The 25,032-nt window shown below is 46.8% G+C and overlaps 1 protein-coding gene across 1 annotated transcript in view; it reads right to left on the bottom strand.

Moving 5' to 3' along the window:
• Window positions 1-642: 642 nt before the first annotated feature.
• The window catches only part of TMEM41B (transmembrane protein 41B), a 141,827-nt gene continuing 117,437 nt past the window's right edge, over window positions 643-25,032 (bottom strand). Inside the window, exons 6-7 of the mRNA XM_078680965.1 lie at window positions 7,791-7,929; window positions 643-2,656 (exon numbers count right to left, since the gene is read on the bottom strand). Of these exons, the coding sequence (XP_078537091.1) occupies window positions 2,487-2,656; window positions 7,791-7,929 (309 nt within the window). The 3' untranslated portion in view covers window positions 643-2,486. The remainder of the gene's footprint in view (window positions 2,657-7,790; window positions 7,930-25,032) is intronic.

The following is a 25,032-nucleotide window of genomic DNA, read 5'->3' as shown; positions in this document are numbered from 1 at the left end:
CCCTTCTAGCAGCCAATTTGCAAAGATTCTTTAAGGTTTCCTTACAGGCTAGCTTGGCCTCTGGGCTATAATCTGTCCTCCAAAGCTGCTCAAGCCTCTTACACCTATTTTTTTTTTTTTGCTCAGAGGTCAACAATCTGCTGCTTAAGCTAGGGAGTTTGCAGGTCTCTCTGATGAGATTGGTCCTGTTCCCCTGGAGGGTCTTAGTAAAGAACGTGGCCAGCATATGGTAGCATCACTAAACTAGATTACTTAAGCAGCAGGCATGGCATTGAAATCTCCTGTTATTTTAGGTTTTGTCTGGTAGTGGTGCAACCAAACAAGATCAAGACACTTTCCTTCCTCCTATACTTTAAGAGAGAAAGGATACTTTACTTTAGGACGGAAAGTCTAAATGTCCATTTAACCCCAATACCATTCAGTGCCTGTGTAACTGAACAGGGCTGACCCAATAAAATGTGGCAAGAATGAGATTTTGACACTTGACTAAAGTTTGCAGATCTAAGCAATTTTTTGACAATTGTAATGGTCACAGCTGTTACATCAAACAAATTGATGTAAGTAGACACCATATCAGATGTCATTTAGCATTATGCTTTGTATACGTGAAAGCCTCTATAACAATGAAACTTTCCTCCTGTACACTTGGTTTTGTAGGTTTATTTTCATTCATAAATACAGGTGGTCAGAGTTCAGTCAGTGCAAACTAGCGCCCAAAGTATTTTTAAAGTATCTAAATAGGTTGTCAAGGTGCTAGAACAAGAAAAGGAGCAGCCAAACTAATACTGCCGAGTACATATAAAACCCAGAACAATGTCATAAATCCTTACAACCACGTAATAGGACAGAACAAGAGTTCTTCCAGCAAATGTTTTTTTTAAATTTTCCTTCTTTCTAGCTTTGATCCAACTTTTAGACATTTGAATGCTCACTGGGCCTAGATGCTGTAATGGCTGGATAACTCAGGACAGGCCCGGGATAAACTAAGGGCTCAACTACACAGTCTATTTACACTTGTCTACATGAAGCTTATTTGAGAGGATTATATAATAGCTACTAAATTAATTTCAAAATTTGATAGCCCCAACCAGAATTGCATGAGTTACTGGTTTGATTATTATACTTTGACACTGTATTGGAATTGTTCTATGTATGCTAAATTGATTGAGGAACCTATGAATTTCTATTAAATTATCCCTGAAGTTGTCGAGGCAATTATGCTGGATGAAATAAGTGTTGGCAAGAAGCTCTTAAAGGAAGGAAAATAAAGAGCATTTGCTGGAAGAAATATTACAAGAATTTGCTATGTCCCATTGCGTGCTTGCCAACATTTATCACAATAATTCTCATTGATTATGGTCTTCTTCTTCCACTCATAAAACTACCTCCAAGAATATGGATAACAGTACGATAACCGTTTATATGAGGACTATTCTTAAGGCTTCTTGCTTTGGCTCCTTTCACCTACAAGGACTATATCTGCCAGTCTCTTCCTTACCTATAATATAGCTGCTGAAGAAACAATTTTTTAAAACAAATCATGTACCAGAAATACAAAATCTACAAAGCTATATTCTTTTTGCAATAGTGTCTGGAAACAATATTTTACAACAGTACAACTTGTGACAAATGCTGTCTTTTTACAAGGTCCGGACAAAGCCCCTTGCCTCATAACAGAGGCGTGTGAACTGATGTAGAGTAACTGTAATTTTGTAGGTTCCAAACACCACAGCAGAGACAGACTTAATAACTCGTTTTGAGCAACAAACCCACTGTGACTGAATCATACCAGGAAGCTATATGAACTGAAAAGAAGACATCTGCGCATGTAAAACCCACAATGAAATTATGCAGTTATTTTTAGAGCATGTAGACAAGGTGAAAAATAACTAGCAAGGCAAAGGTACAATGGGAGGAAGCACACATAGGATAAGCACTTGGGCACCATTTTCCTTTTTCTATCTTAAAGCAGTGTTTGTTTATCCTTAGTTTGTGGTAAGTACTGCTATTGACTGAGGAATTATTCTAAAACAAAGTTGAACCACAGACACAGTAAACGCATCCAAGTCACAGTTATTCGTTCGAAGGTCTGGGGTTACGCTTAGAAGAGTTATCCGGACAGGATTACCAGACAAGCAGACTACTAACTCCTTTTAGCACAATAACTTGACATTTCTGCAGAAAATGGTACAGCCTTCCTTCTTTCTTTCAAATATTCACATCTGATGTGTTTTCAATCCTCCATATTTAAATAGCAAACTATATAATAGTTTGACGTCTATGCAACTAAATATAATACTTAATTAAAATATATTTGTCTAATGAATAGGCAGTGAACAGTTCCTTCAAATAAATACAAACATTACCAATTAGCAGGTACAAATTTACAGTATCGTCAGTATCTTTTAAACTGTTGAAGACGGAGAGGATGAAGGGATATCAGAAAACAGAACTGATCCATGGAAATACACAGAAAATGGAGTGCGTTATTCAAATTTCTGCTTCAGTTTCTTCTGGAAGACAGCTGGTAAAACAGAGAGCACCGCTAAAATAACAAGAACAATGACTGAGTTCCACGAAACTGCTTCTCCAGCTGTTGTGAGTTGGTATAGCGTTGTTCCCGCTTTAATTGCTATAAAAGATGGAGGTGCAACACCTACAAGGTGGAAAAAGAAACATCAGCATGTTCATCAAAATATCCTCAAACGTATTAAATAAACGAAAATTACACATCAAACTGGTGAACATTCTTGAACTTGAGTTCTGTGGACCTCCACCTATTCATTACTGGAACCCCGGTCCACCCCCACTGTATCATTTTTGACATACATGAACCCCCAATGAGTCATTACACGAAGCCTGGTTCCCCAGTCGAAACATTGTCGGTGATTTGAACCACAATACACTAAAAATACAGAAACAAGCATCCATCAAACAAACACATAAATGATTAAATATTCACAAACAAATATAAAAAAATTTAAAAATTCATTTTAATGGGAAGGTTGGAGCTTTTCCAAATTCAATTGAGGGCAATCTTGCGCATACCATATTCTGTTCGATACACTTGCACTGCTCCCACTAATCAATCTCAGGATACTAACTTTATTTCTAGCCTTCAATTTCAAATTCCTTCACATTTACAGGAAGTTTTAATTTTTTCAGTTTTGCATTTTACTTCTTTATTTATATACATTTTTTTTATCTATCAATATTATTTAATTTTCTAAGTAGTCACAGACCCAGAGTACGTACCGCGGATCCTAGGGTTCCCGAACCACGGGTTAAGAACCACTGTTCTAGAATATACTGGAATGTGATATCCACAAGAACAAGGAAGCAAATTACCCAGATGAGAATTTCTAGTAGCAACTTCAACTAGAGAATTTCATGCTGTAGCAGTTGGCTATCTAATCTTCCCTCCTACCCCCAATGACTAATATCTCCTTGAATTTCATGCTGATTAAGATCACCATACCAGTGTAACAAAACATCCTGGGAAGTATCAGTAATTTGTCGAGTAGTACATTTTGTACCACCTCTATGTCGCTCACTAGTCAAAACAAACCTTACAGACAGTCAGTAGATCCCTTTCAGGCCTCGAAAAATGTACTCACCCACTCACGATGGCAATTATTTATTTTCAGGGCGAGCCAGTTTTCAGGCCTACTTACCCAGTCTGGTGAGGAAGCCCAAGCCTGAGCAGCTGCACTAATTCATAGCTTCCTTAGTGCAGACTCGTTAAATGTATGTAAGCCACCCACCACACATCTAGCCAAATCTTCAAAAATGTTTAATGCGGATACAAAACAGGTGTTCGGATTGCAGAGCTGACTGACTGCAGAGCCGCGTTGCAATCAACCAATCAGACAGCAGCCCACACTTGTGATTTCAAAGCACCATCTGTCAGTGACTGGTGTGTTTCCAGTCCGTGTTGGCTGCTTTGCACAGGCTGACTTACCATCAGCCAAGGCGGCATATACAGTCTTGAATGTGCATACACTGCCTCTGCCAGCCCCTGCGTACAGTGACTCTATGCCCGCTGCACTTGAAATAATGTAGGTTTGCTAATGCGGCGCCCATGGATTTGAACCTTTTTCCAGAACTCTAGGTGTATCAGAAGATGGCTGAGCCCCCATTCCACCAACTCATTCTCTGAAAATAATGTTGCTTGGCACGCCTGCAGCCCCTCCGCGTGTTGCTCATCGTTGAATCCAGGTAAATTAAAAGTATAATGTAAACATTAATACACTTTAAAACAGCCCTTTCGCGTGCATGTATGAGCTACTGAGTTTACATTAGTGCAGTGTGCCATTCTCTTCAGAGTCAAGTGACATGATGGGTGGTTTATTTTCAGCACCCTGATCTTCTATGCACTAGGCAAAATGAATAGTCAGCAACAGCCCCCGTTCTCTAATAGCTTTTATATTAGATGGCACTTGCACAACCATGTAGCCAGGTCCAGTTGCCACCTCTGAAACAATGGTGCGTCAGTTTCACAATTCAGTTGTGCAATATAATTATACTGTTATCTCAGGAGAGGCCTACTTAGAAACCTGCCCTTTTTGCAGGGCTGCCAGCAGGATGAACGGTGGGCGAGGGGTTGGTGCATGTTCACAACTCTGTGCCCAGAGATAACTGGAAAAGTGAGTATACAGTGTTGTTTAGGGTGCTTGTATACCATCCTTCTCACAAGATCCCATCTCAGAAACACCCATGCACAGGGCTGCGGCATGTGTGTGTTGCTGATTTCACTCTCGAAACCTATTTTACACAAAAAGCACTTGCCCATGGCTAGCGTTTCTGCACCAATAGGCTAACGAGAAAAAAATATTACGCGTTTCTTTACACAGTGAGATGGTGATTAGGAGGGGTCACTGAGGTATTTCACAACTGTACCAACCCCCACTACTTCCCCCCAGAAGAGCATGCTAACAGCAAACTCCTGCAGGTGCTTTGACAGAACTTGTATGGTGGTAATAGCTTCAGCCACCAGAGTCGATGATGGGTATTATGCAAGCAAACAGTTTTAAAAGGTTGGTTTTCAGAACCCAGGAGGATTTTGTCACTGGTATAAAAAGGTATTTCCTTATAAATGGGACGGTAATAATTCCTAGATTTGCCTTATAGAATGCATCCGGGGTAGTGATTTTTGCACAAGATATCACAGTGTGCTGGGAAAACTGGATTGGAACTCTTGCTAATTAAAAAGCTTGAAAACTAGACAGCGGCGTGTAGTGGCACCAAAAAATAAGCTACCCAAGTGCAGAATGTAAACTTTTGTATATTGAAAAGCGCATGTTGGTCACTTCTCTGCCTTTCGGTTTAAATAGTTATTTGTGCATGTTCAATCTTACATCCACTAACTCCTGCTGTAGATCCAGCCTAGAGTGTCCTTCTTATGCTACCTTCAGACGCAGCCTTTGTGTAGACCTATGCTTATCACAGGAGAGAACACTGAAGTTGCCACCAGTCAGGAGCACCTAGATCATCAGTACAACAATAAGTGAAATCTCGACACCTCGTCCTTCCTGAACCCCCAATTAGTGGTCTACATGAGAACAGGCCTGGCCAGAAAGTTTCTCATCTTCAACAACATAACTACAGCCCCTTCCTCATCCATCAAATGGCAAAGCTCAGAAATAATTAATAGGCAGCCCCTGGCTAACAAAGCTCCTGGAATTTCTAAAGTTAGTACCGTCCCCACCCCTTCATTTAACTGTTTGGATCTCCACTTTCCGCTCAGAGAAAAGATGTCTGGTGGAGGCTATCCTCTTCCCCCAACCTGTGCTATGTTAAACCAGGGGCGCAGCAAAAAGTTTTATGGTTCATGGGTCAAGTGCATTTCATGTAGATAGAGCATAGTATTCAAGTCCTGCCTTTTATGATTTTACAGATCAGCGTGGAAACAAATATCATTGCCCATACAAATGAACTAAAGTGCAAGTGGCAACTCTGAAGATATGCACAGGTGCATTCTGTCTGATGAAAGCAGTGTAAGACATATTGGGAAAGTGCACCTTGCCATGCATTAGGTAAGGAACCTCACCTTATTCAGCTGCATTGACATGCACATCTCTAGCCGCAGCTTCTCGGGAAATCTCCCTACCCCAATCCCTGGGCCATCCTGGTCTGACATCCTGCACTCGAGGGTGAGCTAGAGGAGTAATTTCAAAACTTCCGCCAAGCGAGAGCAAACACAAACTCCGCTCCCACCTGGCAGGTGGCTCTAAAAAGGCTCCCGCCAGCTGGGAGCGGACTTCAGATCTGTTTCCCTGCCTGCAGGGAAACAGATCAGCTCCCTGCGTGTAGGAGCAATGCCAGCTCCTGCTGGTGCAGGGAGCCAGCTCGGGCTTTGGGGCTCCCCAGCGGCCCCTATCCAGGATATAGTGAGTGGCCCCTTTGTTGGCCTGGGGGATTGTGTCCCAGAGGCCGAAATCAGCCCAGGGAGGGGGGGGGGGGCTGCGTGGCCTCCTCCCCCATTAAGAAAGTGGTGGGCCCGAGGGGAAGAAGTCCCTGAAGCCAAAGATGGGCAGGGGGGCCACATACCCTCCTCCACTAAAAGATGTGCAATCCTCCGAGCGACAGCGGCTAAATTAATGTATGGTGATTAAATATTACCTTATGTTACAAAAACAAAAAAACTGGAAATTCACTGAAAAAAAACCTAAAGGTTACATGGACGTTATAGTGAGGAAATAGTATTAAAAAACATACAAGTTCTCTGGAAAAAAACAAAGGTTACAGGGATGTTTTAGTTGGGTTCAGATTTTACACACACACAAACACACTGGGATTCAGTACTTCGAGTTCTCTCAACTAACAACTATAAATCGAGCCCTAAGGAAACTAAAGTTTTCACCCTCGCCATGCACTGCTAATTAACCTACATATTACATCACTCATGACTTCTAGGACATCATTGATAATACCACTGCAACATTTTATGCAAAATCATTGATGAGAAAACTGTGCATGGTGAGGGCACGGGTTATTTGCCTTATGGCATGATATTATAAAACTTACAAGAGATATACTCAACAAATTTGCTCAACAAAAATTTCATTTTCTCTTGGATTCATGAGAACTCAAGTATTTTTATTAGGTTACCTTTCTAAATGATTTTTTCAAAATTCTTACATTTATGAACGGGTATTTGATGTAGTAATGCAATCTTATGCTTATACTGAATTATTACCAAATGTAAACACTATTTTTAAAATTTCAAAGCTCCGCTCTCTGCAGTCTACAGCACAAACCACACGATGGGTCATTAGATTGCAGGACCATCGAAAGTCCACTCGTCTTTCCTTATGAATTTTGTGGCTTGCCCACCTCTAGGCGAAATGTAAGTTCACCCCTCTCCCTCGTGGAAACCGGCTCTACTGAAGTATAGGTGGCACGCATAGTTACTACGAGTAGAAGGAGTATGGTTTAAACTTTTGGAACACCATCAATCTTCAATACAATCCTAAGAGAAAATATGGACTTGAAATCAGCGGCGAGCCACTGAGATAAAAGTCCTACATGAAATTCATTCTAACATGAGACTCTCAATAGAGTGATGGATGATGTAAATAAAACACATTTACTAGGCTAGTATGACCGATCCCTCAAAACAAACTAGTATTGTTACCATCCAACTAGTCAACTAAAGTTCAAAGACTCTCTGCTGTGCCTCGAAAATGTCCAGTATCATTTTGTTTGAAAAAATATGCATAATTTGGCCGTAAGGTGCCATCTCCCTTTAATTTGAAACCCGTGGAAATTATTGTATTAAGATGTCTTACCTAGAAAAGTGCCCCAGAAAAACACTTTCAATGGAACATTTATTACAGGCGATGTTATATTGATAAACCAGTTCGGAAGGAAAGGCGTTATCCTCAAAAATATGATGTAGTTAATAAGATGGTCTCTGTGTCTATCAACCTGCAAAAATCAAAAACACAGAAAATTAGCCATACTCTGTTGTACCCATAACATCATCGATTAGTGAATAGGAAGCTTTAACTGTTGGAAATTAATCATAACATGTGGAATTAAAAGAGGGCATGGTTGCGTAGGCAGCAACTAGCAACATTTATTTGGGAAGAAGGCAAGGAAGTACCATCTGCACAAAGTTTTGTTCTGTAGAACTGTTCTTCAATAATATATGTATATAATATACACCGCTCTGTGGAGCATTTATTGTTAATAATAGAATGTGTTTCTGAAATAAATAAAAAAAGTACAAAAAAGGTAAATTATCAGATTCATAAACTCCTTTTTATCCAGAAACAATAATAGGCATTCTGCTGAAGGCTAATAAGTGTACCCTAAAGTTAAACTTCCTCTTACTACGAGTTCATTTCTATAAAATTGAGGGACTCTAAACAGGCTTCCTTGTACAGTGCTTCACTGAAACAAAGCTCAAGCCATTGATGGTGAAGTGGCCACATAACCAATAAGAACTCCTGGAACAAAATGGCTATATACAATACCCTACCTGGAGAGGAACACTTATTAGCTTCTGCATACTTTGAAGCATCAAGGCTTCAACGCCCTCCAAACAAACCTATCTTTTTTCAGTGGATAACATTTACCATGTCATGCTGCATGGCAACAGCACTACTTGGGAATACCACTCAGAACCTTGCAGAGGCCTTCGGGAAAACATAAGAACTACGCAAGTAGCCAGAACAGGCCTTACTCCACAGCATACAACGTATTTACAGACCTCTTACATGTGACTGTCACTTAATTGTTTTCTTATTACTAAACATAACAAGGCCTACCTTCGACCAGACCAGTAATCGATGTCCATACCCAAACAGAACAACGGGTTCAGATTTCATCCATGGACAGCTCGCTGTGTGTGCAAAGCAAGACCTTTGGCTGGGTCCTACAGCTAGGCCTCGCAGTCAGCACCCCACCTTCTAGGGCCCACCGACTATTGCCTTTAGCTGTAGCTAGTTGGCTTTGAATGCTCTAATGCTCTAAGAGATCAGCCGTAATGGCTGGGCATGGCCATCAGCTGTGCGCTAAATCCTTTGATACATGTCATACTGGGACTATTTCTCAAAGAGTGAATAAATGGACCACACCACGTGGAAAGCTCTCACAGATGTCAATGAATTTCAGGGGTTATAGCCTGAGCAATGAAACATCTCCCACCTGTCATGATACTTGGACTGAGAACCTAAGTCAACATGCTAGATCTTCTCTTCCCAGGAACAAAGAATATGACCAAACCAGGAGACTCTCCTTTACCATGAACAGAAGAAGGTCATTGAAGAGAAGCACTTCCTTGATTACGAAGTTTGAACAAAACATGCTGTAAGCATCTCAAATCCAAGCTCTAATACAGGTATTCGAACCCAAGTGATTTCTGGTTAATTAATGCAACCTTGCCCAAAGGTGGGTTTAAAAACAGGGCAATTTTGATATGAGAATCACTTGTGCTCAGACGGATGTGCCAAAGTTGAAAAATTCCAAGCAAAGAACCTCACTTTATGGGAGAAGCCAGTTTTGGTGGTGCGGTCTACGAACAGGACATAGATGAAGTACCTGAGCAGATGCTTGCCAACCAGCCCGATGCACCACATGTCCTCACGTACTACCTACCCCGGGCAGTCTAACGAGGGCCTGCTAGCTGGGAGTCACCTCCCAGCCATTTACGGAGTCTAGTCGCACCTCTCCACAAAGGCAATTCTCCCTTCTGAGAGGTGACACCAAATTCCTGCCCTTCAGCAGGATGTTACAGGTGTGAACCCACCAACCTGAGTGCTAGAGTGGCGCGAGGGACGTGAGACCCATGCAGACGGGGCACGCGTCCAAGCCCCTCCTTTTGATAATGTAACAGAAAGAAGCGGCTTCTGTGTTGAGTCGTGTGAAAACGCGTTGCCGACGTACTTATGCTGCAGACGCTGCAGTCACCATTTATTTATTTATTGTCGGATTTGTAATGTGCATGGCAGCCCCAGCAACGGGGTGTCCCAGCGCCGCCAAAGACATTGAGAGTGAGCTTAGAGGGAAGAAGACACGCCGGGAAGAGCAGGTCTTTATGGCTTTACGAAATTAAAAATTATTCTGGATCCCTCAGATAGAGACTGGGAGCGAATACCATAGTTTCGCTGCAAGACTACGAAAAGAGCGGCCTCCAGCTCTAGCTCTTAAGACTCGAGGAATACAGACCAGGCCTTGATCGGTAGACCTTAAAGTGCGCCACATAGAAAGCTAGCAAATTGGCCAGCCCCAAAGGTGCTTGTTGAGTCAGAATCCTGTGAGACACGCAAAGCATTTTAAACTGGATTAGTTTTTCAACTGGCAGCCAGTGTAGTTTAGGTAAGACGTGGGATAAGGAACAGAATTTCGGGAGTGCCACGAAATGTGCGCCGCTGCATTCTGTATTCTCTGCAGACGCCTTATACTGGACTTATTGGCACCAAGATGAAGAGAATTACCTTAGTCCAGTCTGGATAAGACTGTCGCCTGAACAATGGTTTGACGCACTTTTGAAAGAAAAAAACCCAGGAGAGGTTTTAATCCTCGCAGGAGCCCGTAGCAGATCCCTGCCACAGCTTTCGACTGAGTGTCAAAGGTGAGACCACTGTCAATCCAAACACCAAGGTTCTTTACTGCCTGTTTAGGTGAAGGGGGCAGTTTTAGATGATCCGGCCAGTACTACTCGGACCACATATCCCGGTCCTTTCCAAACAGCAAGACCTCTGACTTACTGGTATTCAACTGCAAGCAGTTTAAAGCCATCCAATCCACAATCTCTAACAAATCCTCCTTAAACTTTTCAAGGCTATGACTACATTTCTTAGAGAAGGCAATCACCAATTGGGTGTCGTCGGCATACAACACCAATGACAACCCTCTGCTTTTAGTCACCGACGCAAGGGGTTGAACATAAATGTTAAAAAGTAGGGGGCTCAGTATTGAGCCCTGTGGCACCCCCTGTTGCAGGGCAAGCTCCTGCGAATGATAAGGTGGCACCAAGACCTGGAAGGATCGCCCCTCCAGGAAGGAACAAAACCAGGTCAAGGCCGAGCCCCTGATTCCGATCTCCTGTAAGCGCTTTAAAAGTATCACGTGGGAGACCATCTACCTCTGTCGACCACAGAATTGGTCAGGAGCACTTGTGTCCTCACAGAAAAACTCTATTGAGTGTAGTAATGCCATTTTTACATTACTTGCACCCATTCCGTGCAGCCTCCCAGTCTGGTCCACAAACTGCAATGCTTCGCCTCGCGGCAACAATGCTGCTGGGGAAACCGCAGATGGCCTCCACACCGTTATAGTGGTCGTGGGAGGGCATGCTAGACTTGGTTGGCAAAGGTTATGACACTCTTTTGAAGGTGAAAAGGCAGTACTGATGAAGGCCAGCCCTCCAAACAAAAGGTGCATCCGATAAATACAGTACCTGATTACTTCAAACATGGTCCATGTGAGAAGTTGGCCTGATATGCAGTGCTCACTATTCTAGTGATCACTATGTATCAGTCCAAACAACCCTTATTGATGATTGGTTGTAAGTCAACTTTATAGACCAGCTATCCTAGTAGCATGGATACGAGCAGTCTAAGGCTAAGACTCTAGAGGGCGTACTAAGCCAGCTGTTTTACCATCACATTACCCCTTGAACACAAAGTGAAAGGACACCACACAAGTTATCAAAAATAAAGTATATTTATTTATAACAGGACTACCCTGGCTCTTTATGAGACAGGGAGCTAAGCAAACAACAAAACTCTTAAAGAATTACTGAAAGTCGCACAATTTACACAAATGCCCGAGGGGCACGAAAAACCATATACACAAGAAGTGGAATGTGAAGTTACTAGCAGGTAAGTAATACTTTTCTAGACTGTAGAAACGCTAGGCCTACAATGCTGAACCCTTGGATTAGAAGCAGGAGGTCTAGGGACGCCGTGTGCAGAGTGGGAACTCTCACGCGTAATGCGGGAACAAGTCTATGGATACTAGCAATTGCAAAGTTACTGTTCTCGGGCGAACCCGACTAGGTGGGTCGAAAACAAGAGTGGATCCGAACACTTAGGGTGTTGGACTATGCTGGAGCACCGGAGTACTCAGTTTACCTAGCCCAGGGGCTGCGGCTGCATAGGGTTCAAGTTGCGTCGGAAACCCTCGTTGAAGATCCAGGAGCCTGAAGAAAGAAGTTGCTGGCAGGCGGCCAGTGAAGAAGTTCGTGGTGATCCAAGCCTGGATCAGGGAAGAAGAAAATCTGTAAGCAGAGGGGACCAAGTTCTGAATCACTAGCCAGTGATTTAGGTGGGCACCAGGATGGCACCGGACGAAGTCACCTCGACCAGGTGAGTGGGCGCTGCTGGGCTCTGCAGTCTCTCGGACCAGGAGGCGTTGTCGGCGACCAGGATGGAGGTGCGAGCTGTCCCACGAAGGTCTCTGCTGTCGACGTCGCTGGACCCAGGATTGGGGCAACAAGTCTTGGCAAATGCAAGCCCACGCGGTGGACTTAAAATGGAGTCTGGAGTGGACCAGGAGGGTCCAGGGTGCTCCTCTTTTGGAGGGGAGCAAGGGCTAGTCTGGAGCAACCAAACCAGCGGTGTTTGTCGTCGTGGAGCGTCGTAAGAGGGCCACTAGCCAACGGGCAAGTGGCCTGGACAACGCGGTGAGCAGCAAAGAGCAGAAGGGCCCCACGCAGATCTCGTGGATGCAGGGGGGCTGAACTTCGGTGCTGGAGCTGCTCAGGGTCGGGGCTTCTCTTACCCCAAAGCACTCAGTCGAGGGTCACTCGGTGGTCGTGCTGGACAAGCGTCGTGCAGTCTTCAAAGATGGCCGGTCCCTCGAGGTCTCGTCACACCCACGGATCACAGCTGGGCTGATGATGCAGGTTGAGGTCAGAGGTGCCAGGGAAGCCGGTTCTCGTCGTGCTGGGCAGTCTTGATCCGGAGGAGAGACTTTACAACAGACCGCGATGCTTGGTTGGTGCCTGCTGCTGCAGGGTGACTACTCCTTAGCCACAAGGGAGAAATCTTGAGAAGAGTCTTGAGGTCCTTTCGTGGAAAGTTGGTTCAGGATTCAAAGATGATCTAATTTGGAAGGGGGCCAGTTCCTACCTTTATCCTGCAAAAAGGGGCTGGCACGCGACTAAGTCCTGCCCTATGGGTGGGACTAGGAGGGGGGTGGTTACACCCCTCTCCTTTGGCGGGCTTTCCCCAGATCAGGGGCTGGAGTGCCCCTGGAACTGGTTCCAGCCGGCCTATGCACAGTGAGCACCGGGGTGCCACTTGCAGTCACCTTCCTCCAAAGCCCTGCCTACCTAGGATACACAAAATCCTGTCTGGGACGGTGCTGGCACCGCCCCTGGCAGGAAACCCTTTGTCCTTGCCTCCTGTGCTGGGAGTACTCCCAGCAGCAGGAGGGCAGACTTGTGTCTCGGTGGCAGCATCCATCTTGTGGAGCTGAGGCTATGTCTGACTTTAACCGGGGTTACAGGTTACATACATGTCGTGTCCCTCTAGAAGGGTGGAATGCTAACCCCGTCGCCAGAATTGGCGAGGGGTTAGTATTCCAATTCGTATGACACCTTACTCGACATTTTTTGATAAAGCGATACCAGAGTTGGCATATAACCGCGAGGATTATAATGCACTTAAGAGTATATGGTATGCGATATCATGGACACGGCTAAGGGATGGATCCCGAAAGCCGCAGACAGGCTCAGCTCATGCCAGAGCACTATCTCACACGATTCCAAGCACTCTGCCTTCAGGATTGTCAAGGCCTGCCATAGGAGTGACTGATAGGAATACATGTGTCCATTTTAGGGTTAGATATAGGTATACTATATTTAAAGCAAAGGGTGATTACACCACCTTGCCCCAGCAGTTGTGTCAGATTTGGATGGCCAGCCAGGGGTGGCATAATACAAGCTGCAGCCCCTGGTAGGCCCTGGGTACACCTATGCCCTGGGCACCTAAGGTACACTGTACAGGGACTGATAAGGTGACTCAGTATCTAATTAGATATGTACCTAAGGTACATGGAATCCATTTTACAGAGAGAGCAGTAGGCCTGGGGTCCTGAATAGCAGGGCCCCAGGTCAACTAAGTCAGAAAACCAGCAAAACACCAGGCAAAAAGTTGGGGGCAACCATAGTCAGGGATCTACCTTCCTACAGTCCACAATTCTTTGTGTGTTAAACCATTGGACCAAATACCACATTAGCCCAAACAACCAGCAAGGCCAGCTCCCAACTGTAATGTAAGCAATGCTAGGCTGACGAACCCTTGCAGTTACACAATCATTAACCCCTAAGCTGCGGCGGCTATTCCGCCGCAGCGCTAAGGGGGAGGTGGGGCCGCGCGGCGCTTCGTACTCATGACGGAACCGCTCCGTCACGGCCCTCAGGTGAGCGGTGCTTGTGACGGAACGGTTCCGTCACGGCCCCGCCCGCTCTTTAGAACGCTCAGCGCCGGCGCGGAATTCGCGCCACGCAGGCGCGGCGAGCAGGCCGTGACGGAACCGCTCCGTCACCAGCACAGCCCACCGAGGCTCTTGACGGAACGGTTCCACACCGAGCATGCAACGGGTTAATCACACAGTTACAGCAGAAATACACAAGGCACCTTTTGGGCATATAAATTGCTTGGTTTGTGGCTGTGCAGTCCCCAGTTTACCATAGAAGGGGATGATGTAAATTACAATCTAGCAAGTATATTCTTGCCTGAGAATAAAGGTGCTTATAGATTAACTAATGCAGAGGTTTTGTTGCAAATGGAAGAGGAAGATCCAGTTATGATGGATACCTGCCTTTCACTTTGCAGCATCGTTACTATCACTAGTATCCTAAATAGTACTCTAAATGGCCTCACTAACAGAGGTCCATCACAGGGTGCACTGGACTACAGAAAACATCATACAACCCCAGAAATACAGAGGGTCAATCCATATGCTCAATAATGAGAACAATGTGCAGGACCGTGGACATAATTGCAGGGACCGTGATAACATAGGCTGCAAACCTAGATGCCTAAAAAGCAGCTGTGCAGGAAATATCAACACACATTGCTGGCATTGAAAAACAGAGTGGAGGTGACAAAAGAGGCAGAAGGAATCACTGAAAAATCAGCCCCCTATTTACTAATGCTGCACCTGTTCAGCAGTCCTCGACAAACATGAAGTTCCGGTGGTCATACAGTCGATATTAACAGACTGCAAGAGAGGTTTTAAAGCCCAAATTACCTTACCATGTAAATCAGCTACCAGCAAAGATGGTAAACATGAATCAGAGATTATTCCCATCTCTGAATCCGGTCTAGATTGTGATCATGGAAAACTGGAGGCAATCTTGGAGAAAGATGCTCAAGATACTTGCAGGGAGCCAACCATCAGCTACATAGTAGCCTAAAAATCACCAAAAATCTACCCCCAAATAAACGAATAAGCGACAGCTATACAAAAGATACAAAAAACCCAAGGGAAGGACCAACTCAAGTATGCCTCCCCTGGGTAAATTAGGAATGACTTTTATATCTCAGCTTGCAGCATAGCCTGAACGGCAGTATCAAGGTATACTGCCTGTATGTTGACACAGGAAATAAAATCTGTGATTACGAACCATAGACAATATACTGGCTTAGGAGACACCAAGTTGCATTGCATTGTTACATTGGCAACCCCATCTGTGAATTATCCCCTGGCTCTGGCAATCCCCAAATAAAATGCTATAAATAGTATCCTTTTCGCCATTTCGTCCTTAAACAGGAAGACGGAACCCCATAACAAACATCAAATCATCACAAACCACTATGAACCAGGGTATCATGGCAAAGACATGAGAAAACACCACAATTCCAGCAAATTATATGTATTTAGCCAATGAACTTCAGCTAAGGGACTCTGAGTTGATAGATAATCTTCAGATATACAAGTGCATGCAATTTTCAATTACACAAGAAAGGAAGACATAAGCATTAACAAGCATTTACAATGCAATGGTTTCGCCTTTGGAAAAGTTAGAGTTATTGGCATTGTATATGCCAAAATTTGTATTTATGTTTTTGTTTCGAAAACAGATAAGTAAATGGCATTGTCATTTACATTGCCATTACCTTTTTTTGCAGTCACTTGGCACTCTCTAGCACTCCGTAGTACTCTTTATGCACTCTGCATTTCATATGCACTCCCTGTGCACTCTGCACTCCCTATGCAGCACTCTGTATGCACTCTGTACTCTATATGCACCCTGCACGCTCCACTTCCTATGCACTCCCTATGCACTCTGCACTTTTTATGCAGCACTCTGTATGCACTGTGCACTTTGTATGCACTCCACACTTCCTATGCACTCTGCACTCCCTATGCACTCTGCACTTATCATGCACTCCCTATGCACTCCCTATGCACTCTGCACTCCCTATGCAGCACTTTGCATAGAGAGTGCAGAGTGCCTAAAGAGTGCAGAGTGCACTCCCTATGCACTCTGCACTGTCTATGCACTCTGCACTCCCTATGCACTCCCTATGCACTCTGCACTTCCTATGCACTCTGCACTCCCTATGCACTCTGTATGCATTCTGCATTACCTATGCACTGTGCACTGTCTATGCACTGTGCACTCTGCACTTCTTATGCACTCTGCACTTCTTATGCACTCTGCACTCCCTATGCACTCTCTGCATTCCTTATGCACTCTGCACTTCCTATGCACTCTGCACTCTCTATACACTCTGCACTCCCTATGTACTCTCTCTGCACTTTGCACTGTCTATGCACTCCCTATGCACTCTGCATTACCTATGCACTCTCTATGCACTTTGCACTCCTTATGCACTCTGCACTCTCTCTGCACTCTTTATACATTCTGCACTTTTTATGCACTCTCTCTCTGCACTCTCTATGCACTCTGCACTCCTTATGCACTCTGCACTGTGTATGCACTCCCTATGCACTCTGCATTCCCTATGCACTCTGCACTTTGTATACATTCCCTATGCACTTTGTATGCACTCTTTATGCACTCTCTCTGGACTCTGCATTCCCTATGTACTCTGCACTGCCTATGCACTTTGCACCCTCTATGCACTCTGCACGCACTCTGCACGCACTCTGCACTCTATGCACTCTGCACTCCCCCTGCTCTATGCACTCCCTACTCTGCACTCCCTTTGTTAAAGTTTGAGCTTTTGATAAATGGTGTTTTGTATCTTCATTGAATTATGTGTAAAACGTTGATGTGTTTTACTTTACACAGAAATCTGGAGTGCATTTATAATGCAATTATTTGCAGAGAGAGGGAAGGGATGAAAGAGGCCAGGAGTAAGAAAGCTCAAAAGGAAGCGAGTGCAGGATAGAGAGGGAGGGCAGGAGGGAAGGAATAGACGCAGGAGAGAGGGAGGGCATATAGGAGTGTGAGGGCATGAGGGAAGGTAGGAAAGTGTGAGAAAGGCAGAAAGGAGAGGGCGGCAGGTAAGAGAGGGAGGGCGGAAAGGAGAAGGAGGGCTAGAGGAGGAGAGAGAGGGAGAGTGGGCAGGAGAGGGTAAAGAAAGCACACGGGCAACAGAGGGTGGGCAGAAGAGGGTAGGGAGAGCACGTGGACAACGGAGGGTGGGCAGGAGATGGAGGGGAGAGCACATGGACAACGAAGGGTGGGCAGGAGAGGGTAAAGAAAGCACACTGGCAACAGGGTGGGCAGAAGAGGGCAGGGAGAGCACAAGGACAACGGAGGGTGGGCAGGGGAGGGTAAAGAAAGCACACTGGCAACAGAGGGTAAGGAGAGCACATGGACAACGGAGGGTGGGCAGGAGATGGAGGGGAGAGCACATGGACAACGAAGGGTGGGCAGGAGAGGGTAAAGAAAGCACACTGGCAACAGGGTGGGCAGAAGAGGGCAGGGAGAGCACAAGGACAACGGAGGGTGGGCAGGGGAGGGTAAAGAAAGCACACTGGCAACAGAGGGTGGGCAGGAGAGGGTAAGGAGAGCACATCGACAACGAAGGGTGGGCAGGAGAGGGTGAGGAGAGCACATGGAAAATGAAGAGTGGGCAGGAGAGGGTAAAGAAAGCACACTGGCAACAGGGTGGGCAGAAGAGGGCAGGGAGAGCACAAGGACAACGGGGGGTGGGCAGGGGAGGGTAAAGAAAGCACACTGGCAACAGAGGGTGGGCAGGAGAGGGTAAGGAGAGCACATGGACAACGAAGGGTGGGCAGGAGAGGGTAAAGAAAGCACACTGGCAACAGAGGGTTGGCATGAGAGGGTAGGGAGAGCACATGGACAACGGAGGGTGGGCAGGAGAGGGTAAAGAAAGCACACGGGCAACAGAGGGTTGGCATGAGAGGGCGGGGAGAGCACACGGAAAATGGAGGGTGGGCAGGAGAGGGTAGGGAGAGCACAGGTCAACAGAGGGTGGGCAGGAGAGGGTATGGAGAGCACATGGACAATGGAGGGTGGGCAGGAGAGGGTAAAGAAAGCACACGGGCAATAGAGGGTGGTCAGGAGAGAGTGGGGAGAGCACACGGACATCGGAGGGTGGGCCGGAGAGGGTAAAAAAAGCACACGTCAACAGAGGGTGGGCAGGAGAGGGTGGGGAGAGCACACGGACATCGGAGGGTGGGCAGGAGAGGGTAAAGAAAGCACACGGGCAATAGAGGGTGGGCAGGAGAGGGTGGGGAGAGCACACGGACATGGGAGGGTGGGCAGGAGAGGGTAAAGAAAGCACACGGGCAATAGAGGGTGGGCAGAGCACACGTCAACAAAGGGTAGGCAGGAGAGGGTATGGAGAGCACATGGACAATGGAGGGTGGGCAGGAGAGGGTAAAGAAAGCACACGGGCAATAGAGGGTGGGCAGAGCACACGTCAACAAAGGGTAGGCAGGAGAGGGTATGGAGAGCACATGGACAATGGAGGGTGGGCAGGAGAGGGTAGGGAGAGCACACTGACAACGAAGGATGGGTAGGAGATGCTGGGTCAAGCAAAATGACAAAGGATGAAAGGCAGGAACAGAATGAGTGAGAAACACAGAGGGGGAGAAGTACACAAGGGAGCCAGCTGGAGGAAACACGCACTCTCATAAAGTGGTGCTTAAATTAAAAGAAAAAAGTACCACCTGAAATAGTGAGCCGTGGATGGACAGCAGTGCGTCCATAACGCTAAAGAAGAAAAAAAAAAAAGAAATAAAGTAGAGGGAGGAAAACCTACCGAAGCTAAGAATTCCAAGCAAGCAAAGGAGAGTGACAATGAACCGAAGTAGAAATGGGCGGGCGCTAAGTCCACTGTAAAGTACCAAAACGTCTGGCAACAGACAGAGGTGAGACATAATAAAAATAAAATGATGTACACAGTGGGCTTTGGATCCAGTCAGAGGAGTATTGGTCACTCACCTCCTGGTACAGGACAGCGAGGGGGGGGGAGGGCGGGAACGGGGCACAGGACAGCGAGGGGGGAGGGCGGGAACGGGGCACAGGACAGCGAGGGGGGGAGGGCGGGAACGGGGCACAGGACAGCGAGGGGGGGGGGGGGGGCGGGAACAGCACACGGTGTTCAATTATTCTCCTGGCGATGTGATTACTGCCAAAAGAGTCCACTTCAACATAAGAAATTCAAGGCATAGTGCATTTAATCAAAAGTTTGCTAATCCTCCTAATAGCACCATGCCCTGCTCCCAATTAGATAAAAGCCATACAGAAGAAACCATTTAAACCTTTGCGTTTTCAGTGGCAATGTAAACCGAGTGCATTCCAGATGATTTCTTGTTAACTGCAGTCAAATAGTAAGCCTAAACTTGCTCTAAATAGTATGGCAACCACGTGCTTGGGCGATACAAGTCTGAATGCAACCCCCTGGGCACCAAAAACAAACAAGCAACGGAGAGTGAAAGGGGAGGGGGGGCGGAACGGACAGCGGGAGGGGGCGGGAACGGGGCACAGGACAGCGAGGGGGGGGGGGAGGGCCACGTCAACCGTGCTGAAGGCCAACGTTCACAACCAGAAAAACACACCCTAGTAAAACCATAGGTTGAAAACCAGTCCGGTCTCAGAGTCCATTTCCGTTTAATGAGGTATGAAAGGAACCCGGTCCTCTCCAGATGTTTTCCGGCAGTACATCAATAACAACCTGGCCAGGGGAGGATGTAAAGCAACACACAAAAAACCCATGACAAGGGAAGCACAAACCACGTCACAGGAACATTTGACCCGGCTTTGGTGACGAAAGAAACGATTATTTTCTAAACTGGTTACAAAGCGGACACGCTCACACCTTCCTGTGCCTAAAACACATATTTAAGGAGGCTAGCAGCCCTTTTAGCAAGTTTAAATCACTTTGCAACAGTAATGGGCAGAATTGTGGGAGACAGCACAGAATCCTACAAGTAACTGGTGCTGACCGTCAAGAAATGTGGTGAGACGACTCGAGCTGGCATAGGGAGTCCAACTTGTGAGGAGTTCTGCTCTGGACACCGTCTGCGGCCGCTCGGAGAACACAGGCGTCCGGGGGCCCTGGCTGGCGAAACCGAAACTGTAGCCGCGGGCGGTGGTGAGCGCTGCTGCCGTGACGCAAGTCACGCAAGGTGGAGGAAAGTAGCGGTTCGGGCCGGTGGGCTCCCCCTATGGTGCCGAAGAAACGCATGCAATTCAGGGCAGATGCTGGTCCCGGCTGAGGAGGCTGCGGCTCGGTGTGTGGGCGCAGAGAGACTCGCATGGAGCCGGTGGGAACCCTGAGCGCGACTACACAGTAAGCGGTAAGGTCGTGTGTGCAACAAGGAGTCCGTAGGCCCCCCATCAAGTTTTTGAACTGCCGGTTGCGTGGGGCATCGGACGCGGCAGGAGTGAGAGCGGTCAGGGTGTCGGGAGCAGCAGGGGTGAGGAGACTTCTGGCGCGTACACCCGTGAACAGCAGGGCTGAGCGGCGCTTACCGGAGTGCGGCACAAGCAGTGCTGGGGGGGCCGCTCTCTTATCCCGGGACCGCCTATGGGCATTGAGATGCGCTGCAGGGCTGAGCGGCGCTTACCGGAGTGCGGCACAAGCAGTGCTGGGGGGGCCGCTCTCTTATCCCGGGACCGCCTATGGGCATTGAGATGCGCTGCCGTTTTTGAATCTCCTCGAGAAGAGGCGTGATTGCGGCGGTATTCAGAGGAGCGTCTTTCCGGGTCCGATTTCGTTTGTCATTATACACTTTACAGACAGAGAAAGACAGGCTCACGGAGAGCGGGAGGGGGACGGCGGGAGGAGGGACACAGAGTAAGGCAGGACAGCAGCAAGCACGGCCCGGCCGGACCAGATTCGGGGGCGTTCCCGGCTTTTGGCTGACGTATCATGACGTCGGCAAAAGCCAAAGATTCTCGGGAACGCCCCCGAATCTGGTCCGGCATTGACGGACAGGCCCCTCGTCCAATGGCTATGCTCCATTTATGGAGCCAGCCAATGAATGACGAGGGCCGACCCAAACCCACACTACAGTTCTCATTAGATTTCTCCTGCGCAAAAGCTGCTTGCGCAGCTTTTTGCAGTCGAAACCTAAAAAGGGCCAGAATTCTATTTGGAGATAATGATGTAGTTTTGGAAATGTTGGTAAACTACACAACGATGCAGCAGTCCCACAAAATCTCAGCCTCTAGAAGGGGCAACCCATACCATACTCTTCATTCCATTGTACTGATCTGGTGTCCTCCATGATGAGCCCCTGAATAGGGGGTACACATTTTTTTTAAAAATCAAATCCCTTCCAGGGCTGGATTGCGTCTCATCGAAAGATTTAATATGTGTGTGATCCTTGAGACCCAAACCTAGTGAAGACATAGAGCAAATTAAGATGCTCTGAACAAATCAGAATTTGGCAGACGCAACTCTGAACCATCCATCTTGATACACTAGGGAACTGGGCAATAACAATCCATAGAGGAAAAGACAAGCCGTATACAACAATCCTGCAAGACTTGAAAAAAGCAAACCAAAACTGTGGAACACACCACATTCAAACTTCCTACAAACAGTTTGAGGCCTAACTACAGGCTATGTAGAATATGGAGATCTATCAAACTCGGAAACCCCAATTTACCACTACTGCGGGAAGGAAGAAACATGACAATCAGGAACACCTAAAGTTTCTACCTGCCGCTAATTCAAATAAAAAAGGACAATTGGTGCTGCTAGCTGCAAAGCTATTTAGGCACCCTGACAGCCACATGAGATATATATATATATATATATATATATATATATATATATATATATATATATATATATTTATTTTAACTAGAAAACTGCCTTGCGGATTGCACAATACTATACTGGAACATTACTGGTCTCAAATCCCAAAAAGACAATAAACATTGGCCTACTTTCACAAAATGTCACTACAGATATGGTGTTCAAGCATCCTAGCAATCAAACTGAGCAAAGGTAGGATTAACCATCCATGTCTTTGCAATTAAACACAAATATCAATAACATACAACACCTAAAGCTAATTAGCAAGACTTGGTTGCTCAATATTTTCCATGTTCACCAGAGAATATAAATTTCAGGATAGCTATGCTAAATGACCTAGAATTATGTCTCACTAGGGTAAAACAGAAACTGTCTAGACTGAAGACGAATAACAAAAGGAAAGATAAAACTAGACTAAGACAAGTCTGCGGCAATTTTAACATCAAACCCTATCCTATGAGCAGAATGAAAGGTTTCTCAATGAGCAGTCAGCATGGGGCATCCCTACTATTTTAACAACTGATCTAATGAGAAAGAAGCCAGGCCATAAACATAATAGTTTGGTGCAGTCAGCGCCTAATTCATACACTTGCTGATCGTTCCCCATCCGATACATCAGATGAGAAACCCTTCAAGTCTGGCAATCATGCAAGTCTATAGACTATATTTTGCTAAGCCTGCAGTCATGGGAACCTTGTCATCAACAGGAGTGTTGAACAAAGAGTCAAAAGTGACCACAACCTGCTAACTTCAAAACTTCTCTAGCCCCATAGTTAAATACGTGCACCCAAAATAGACACATCTAGAGCCCAATAATCTATCCCTTAAGCCAAATCAGAAGAAACTCAGAGGAGAACAAACCCCATGAACAAAGCGGCTACCGGCTACAAGGCTAGCTAAAGCTACAAACAGAAACAACAACAAGGGCTACTAGCTATGGAGGTTACATTAGGTAAACTTGCAATCGGGGCCTAGAGACTTAACAAAGTTTAACTTCAACCGAGTATATCAAAGAAAGTGCTTCTACCACATCAATCAAATGGGTGACACTCATTTAGTGACTTGATGAATACTTAAAGACTATGCACACACTAAAAGGCCCTTCGATCTAGGCACAGTAATCGAAGAACTTCTCAAATATCCAAGACAAGCTTACAAACAGCTGATCAAGTACAAAAAGGAGAAGCTAAAATACAAAGTCTGGGAGGTGCTCAAATTGTCAAATCGAGGGGAAAAATTTGTGGAACTGGTCAGACGGGGTTGCAAGGATCCTCCAATAAATTTGGAGTCTGGAATCAACTTGCCAAATTTGATTAAATATTTTAAGTTAATGTATCACAAAGCACCATATTGCAGGCTAGCAGTGGAGGGCATCTTGGGACAGCATGGCACAAATGACTGCTTCACTGCAGTGTCAGCCAAGATTCTAGCAATAGAGGTTATCCCCAAGTCTATACCAGAGTTCACAAAGAAAGTAGTCTGTAAAGTAATAATTGGTCACAGGCCAATGAAAGCGACAGACAGAACACTTAAAGACTTTTTTGCAATAACATTCTCTGGGTACCTCTTCTAAAGATAGCAAACAATGGCACGTGTAAGTAGGAAGAAGTTCTATCATCCAGGAGATCAGCAACCATAGTACCTATTAACAAAAAAGCCCCTCGATGGGGCGTGGCCAAGCAACATGGCCGACAGGACGTGAGCTCCACCAGCTCCGTCCCACAGACCCACTAATCCTGTTCATTTCTCCTACCTGGGCTGTCCTAGCCTGTGGATTTCTCGTCGGAATCCCTCCGAACTGGATTGCGACCCCTGGCCTCGAGAAGAAACTTGGAGCTCCACCGTGAGGGGAGGTGACGGCACCCCCGGCGTTCGTGACGCCGCCTAAACTACGCGAGCCCACGGTCTGGGCCTGCGGTGGAGGTTCAGCTGCGGGCGCTCCGCCCAGGAGAGACACACAAGGGGTTTTGAGCCGGACGCCTGTATCCCTGCGCCCTGCACTGCGTGTTTGCGGTGCCCCTGCGACTGGCGATCGGTGCCCCCTGGATCCCGGGGGTGCCCGCAGGCTGGACCGAGGAGTTTGCGGTGGCGAGCGACGGAGATCCGGGTAAGCCCTTCTCCTCCCGGTGAACGGCGGACTGACCCTGGAGCGCCGGGGGTCCTGTGCAGCTGTGAGTGCCCGACCCCCGATCTCTCCTGGTACCACGCACTGACCGCGGCGGCTCCTCTCCTGCTGGGGCGCCCGGCCTCCTCTCTCCCTTGGATGGGCATCGTGGGGCCTGCAGCATTGCTTTCACCGGGCCCACGCTGACTGTTGGATTGCTCTCCCTGCTGGGTACCACCGGCTGAGGACGTGGGACGGGGCGCCTTACAAGCGGCGTCGTCACTGTGGACCGACCAGCGCCTGTCTGCCATCTTCCCCTGCAGAGGGGGGCTTTTGGTCTCCGCGTATGGGGGGATCCCTCTCACGACCTATCCTGTGACTTGGTGCTTGCCCGCAGCGCTGTTCCTGTGGCCCTGATACGGGGCTCCATAGAGGTGTGCACATTGGAGGTCGGCTGACACTTACCTGCCCTATTAACAAGTGCCGGACTTTGCCCGCCGCCAGACTCTCACCGCTGCGTGGAAGTGGGGACTCCGCTGCCATTTTACCACCCTCGCTGTGGGGTCGGCTGGTTTGCCTTGGGCGCTCCCCCTCAACTGTTGTTGCTTTGCCGCTGCCTGCTCCTGATTACGACCTCTGCGCATTTAGCTTGTTGGACCTTCAAGGCCCTTTGGCAGGCGCCAACTGCGGACATTATCTACCTCACAAAATGGCGGCTCGTGGCGGCCGCTCTTCGAAGGGCTCCCAACCAAA

The sequence above is a fragment of the Lissotriton helveticus genome, chromosome 3_1 (assembly GCF_964261635.1).
Source record: "Lissotriton helveticus chromosome 3_1, aLisHel1.1, whole genome shotgun sequence".
In the NCBI taxonomy this organism is placed as follows: Eukaryota; Metazoa; Chordata; class Amphibia; order Caudata; family Salamandridae; genus Lissotriton; species Lissotriton helveticus.
The sequence above is the reverse complement of the archived record's forward strand: the minus strand, read 5'-3'. Positions and strand labels throughout refer to the sequence as shown.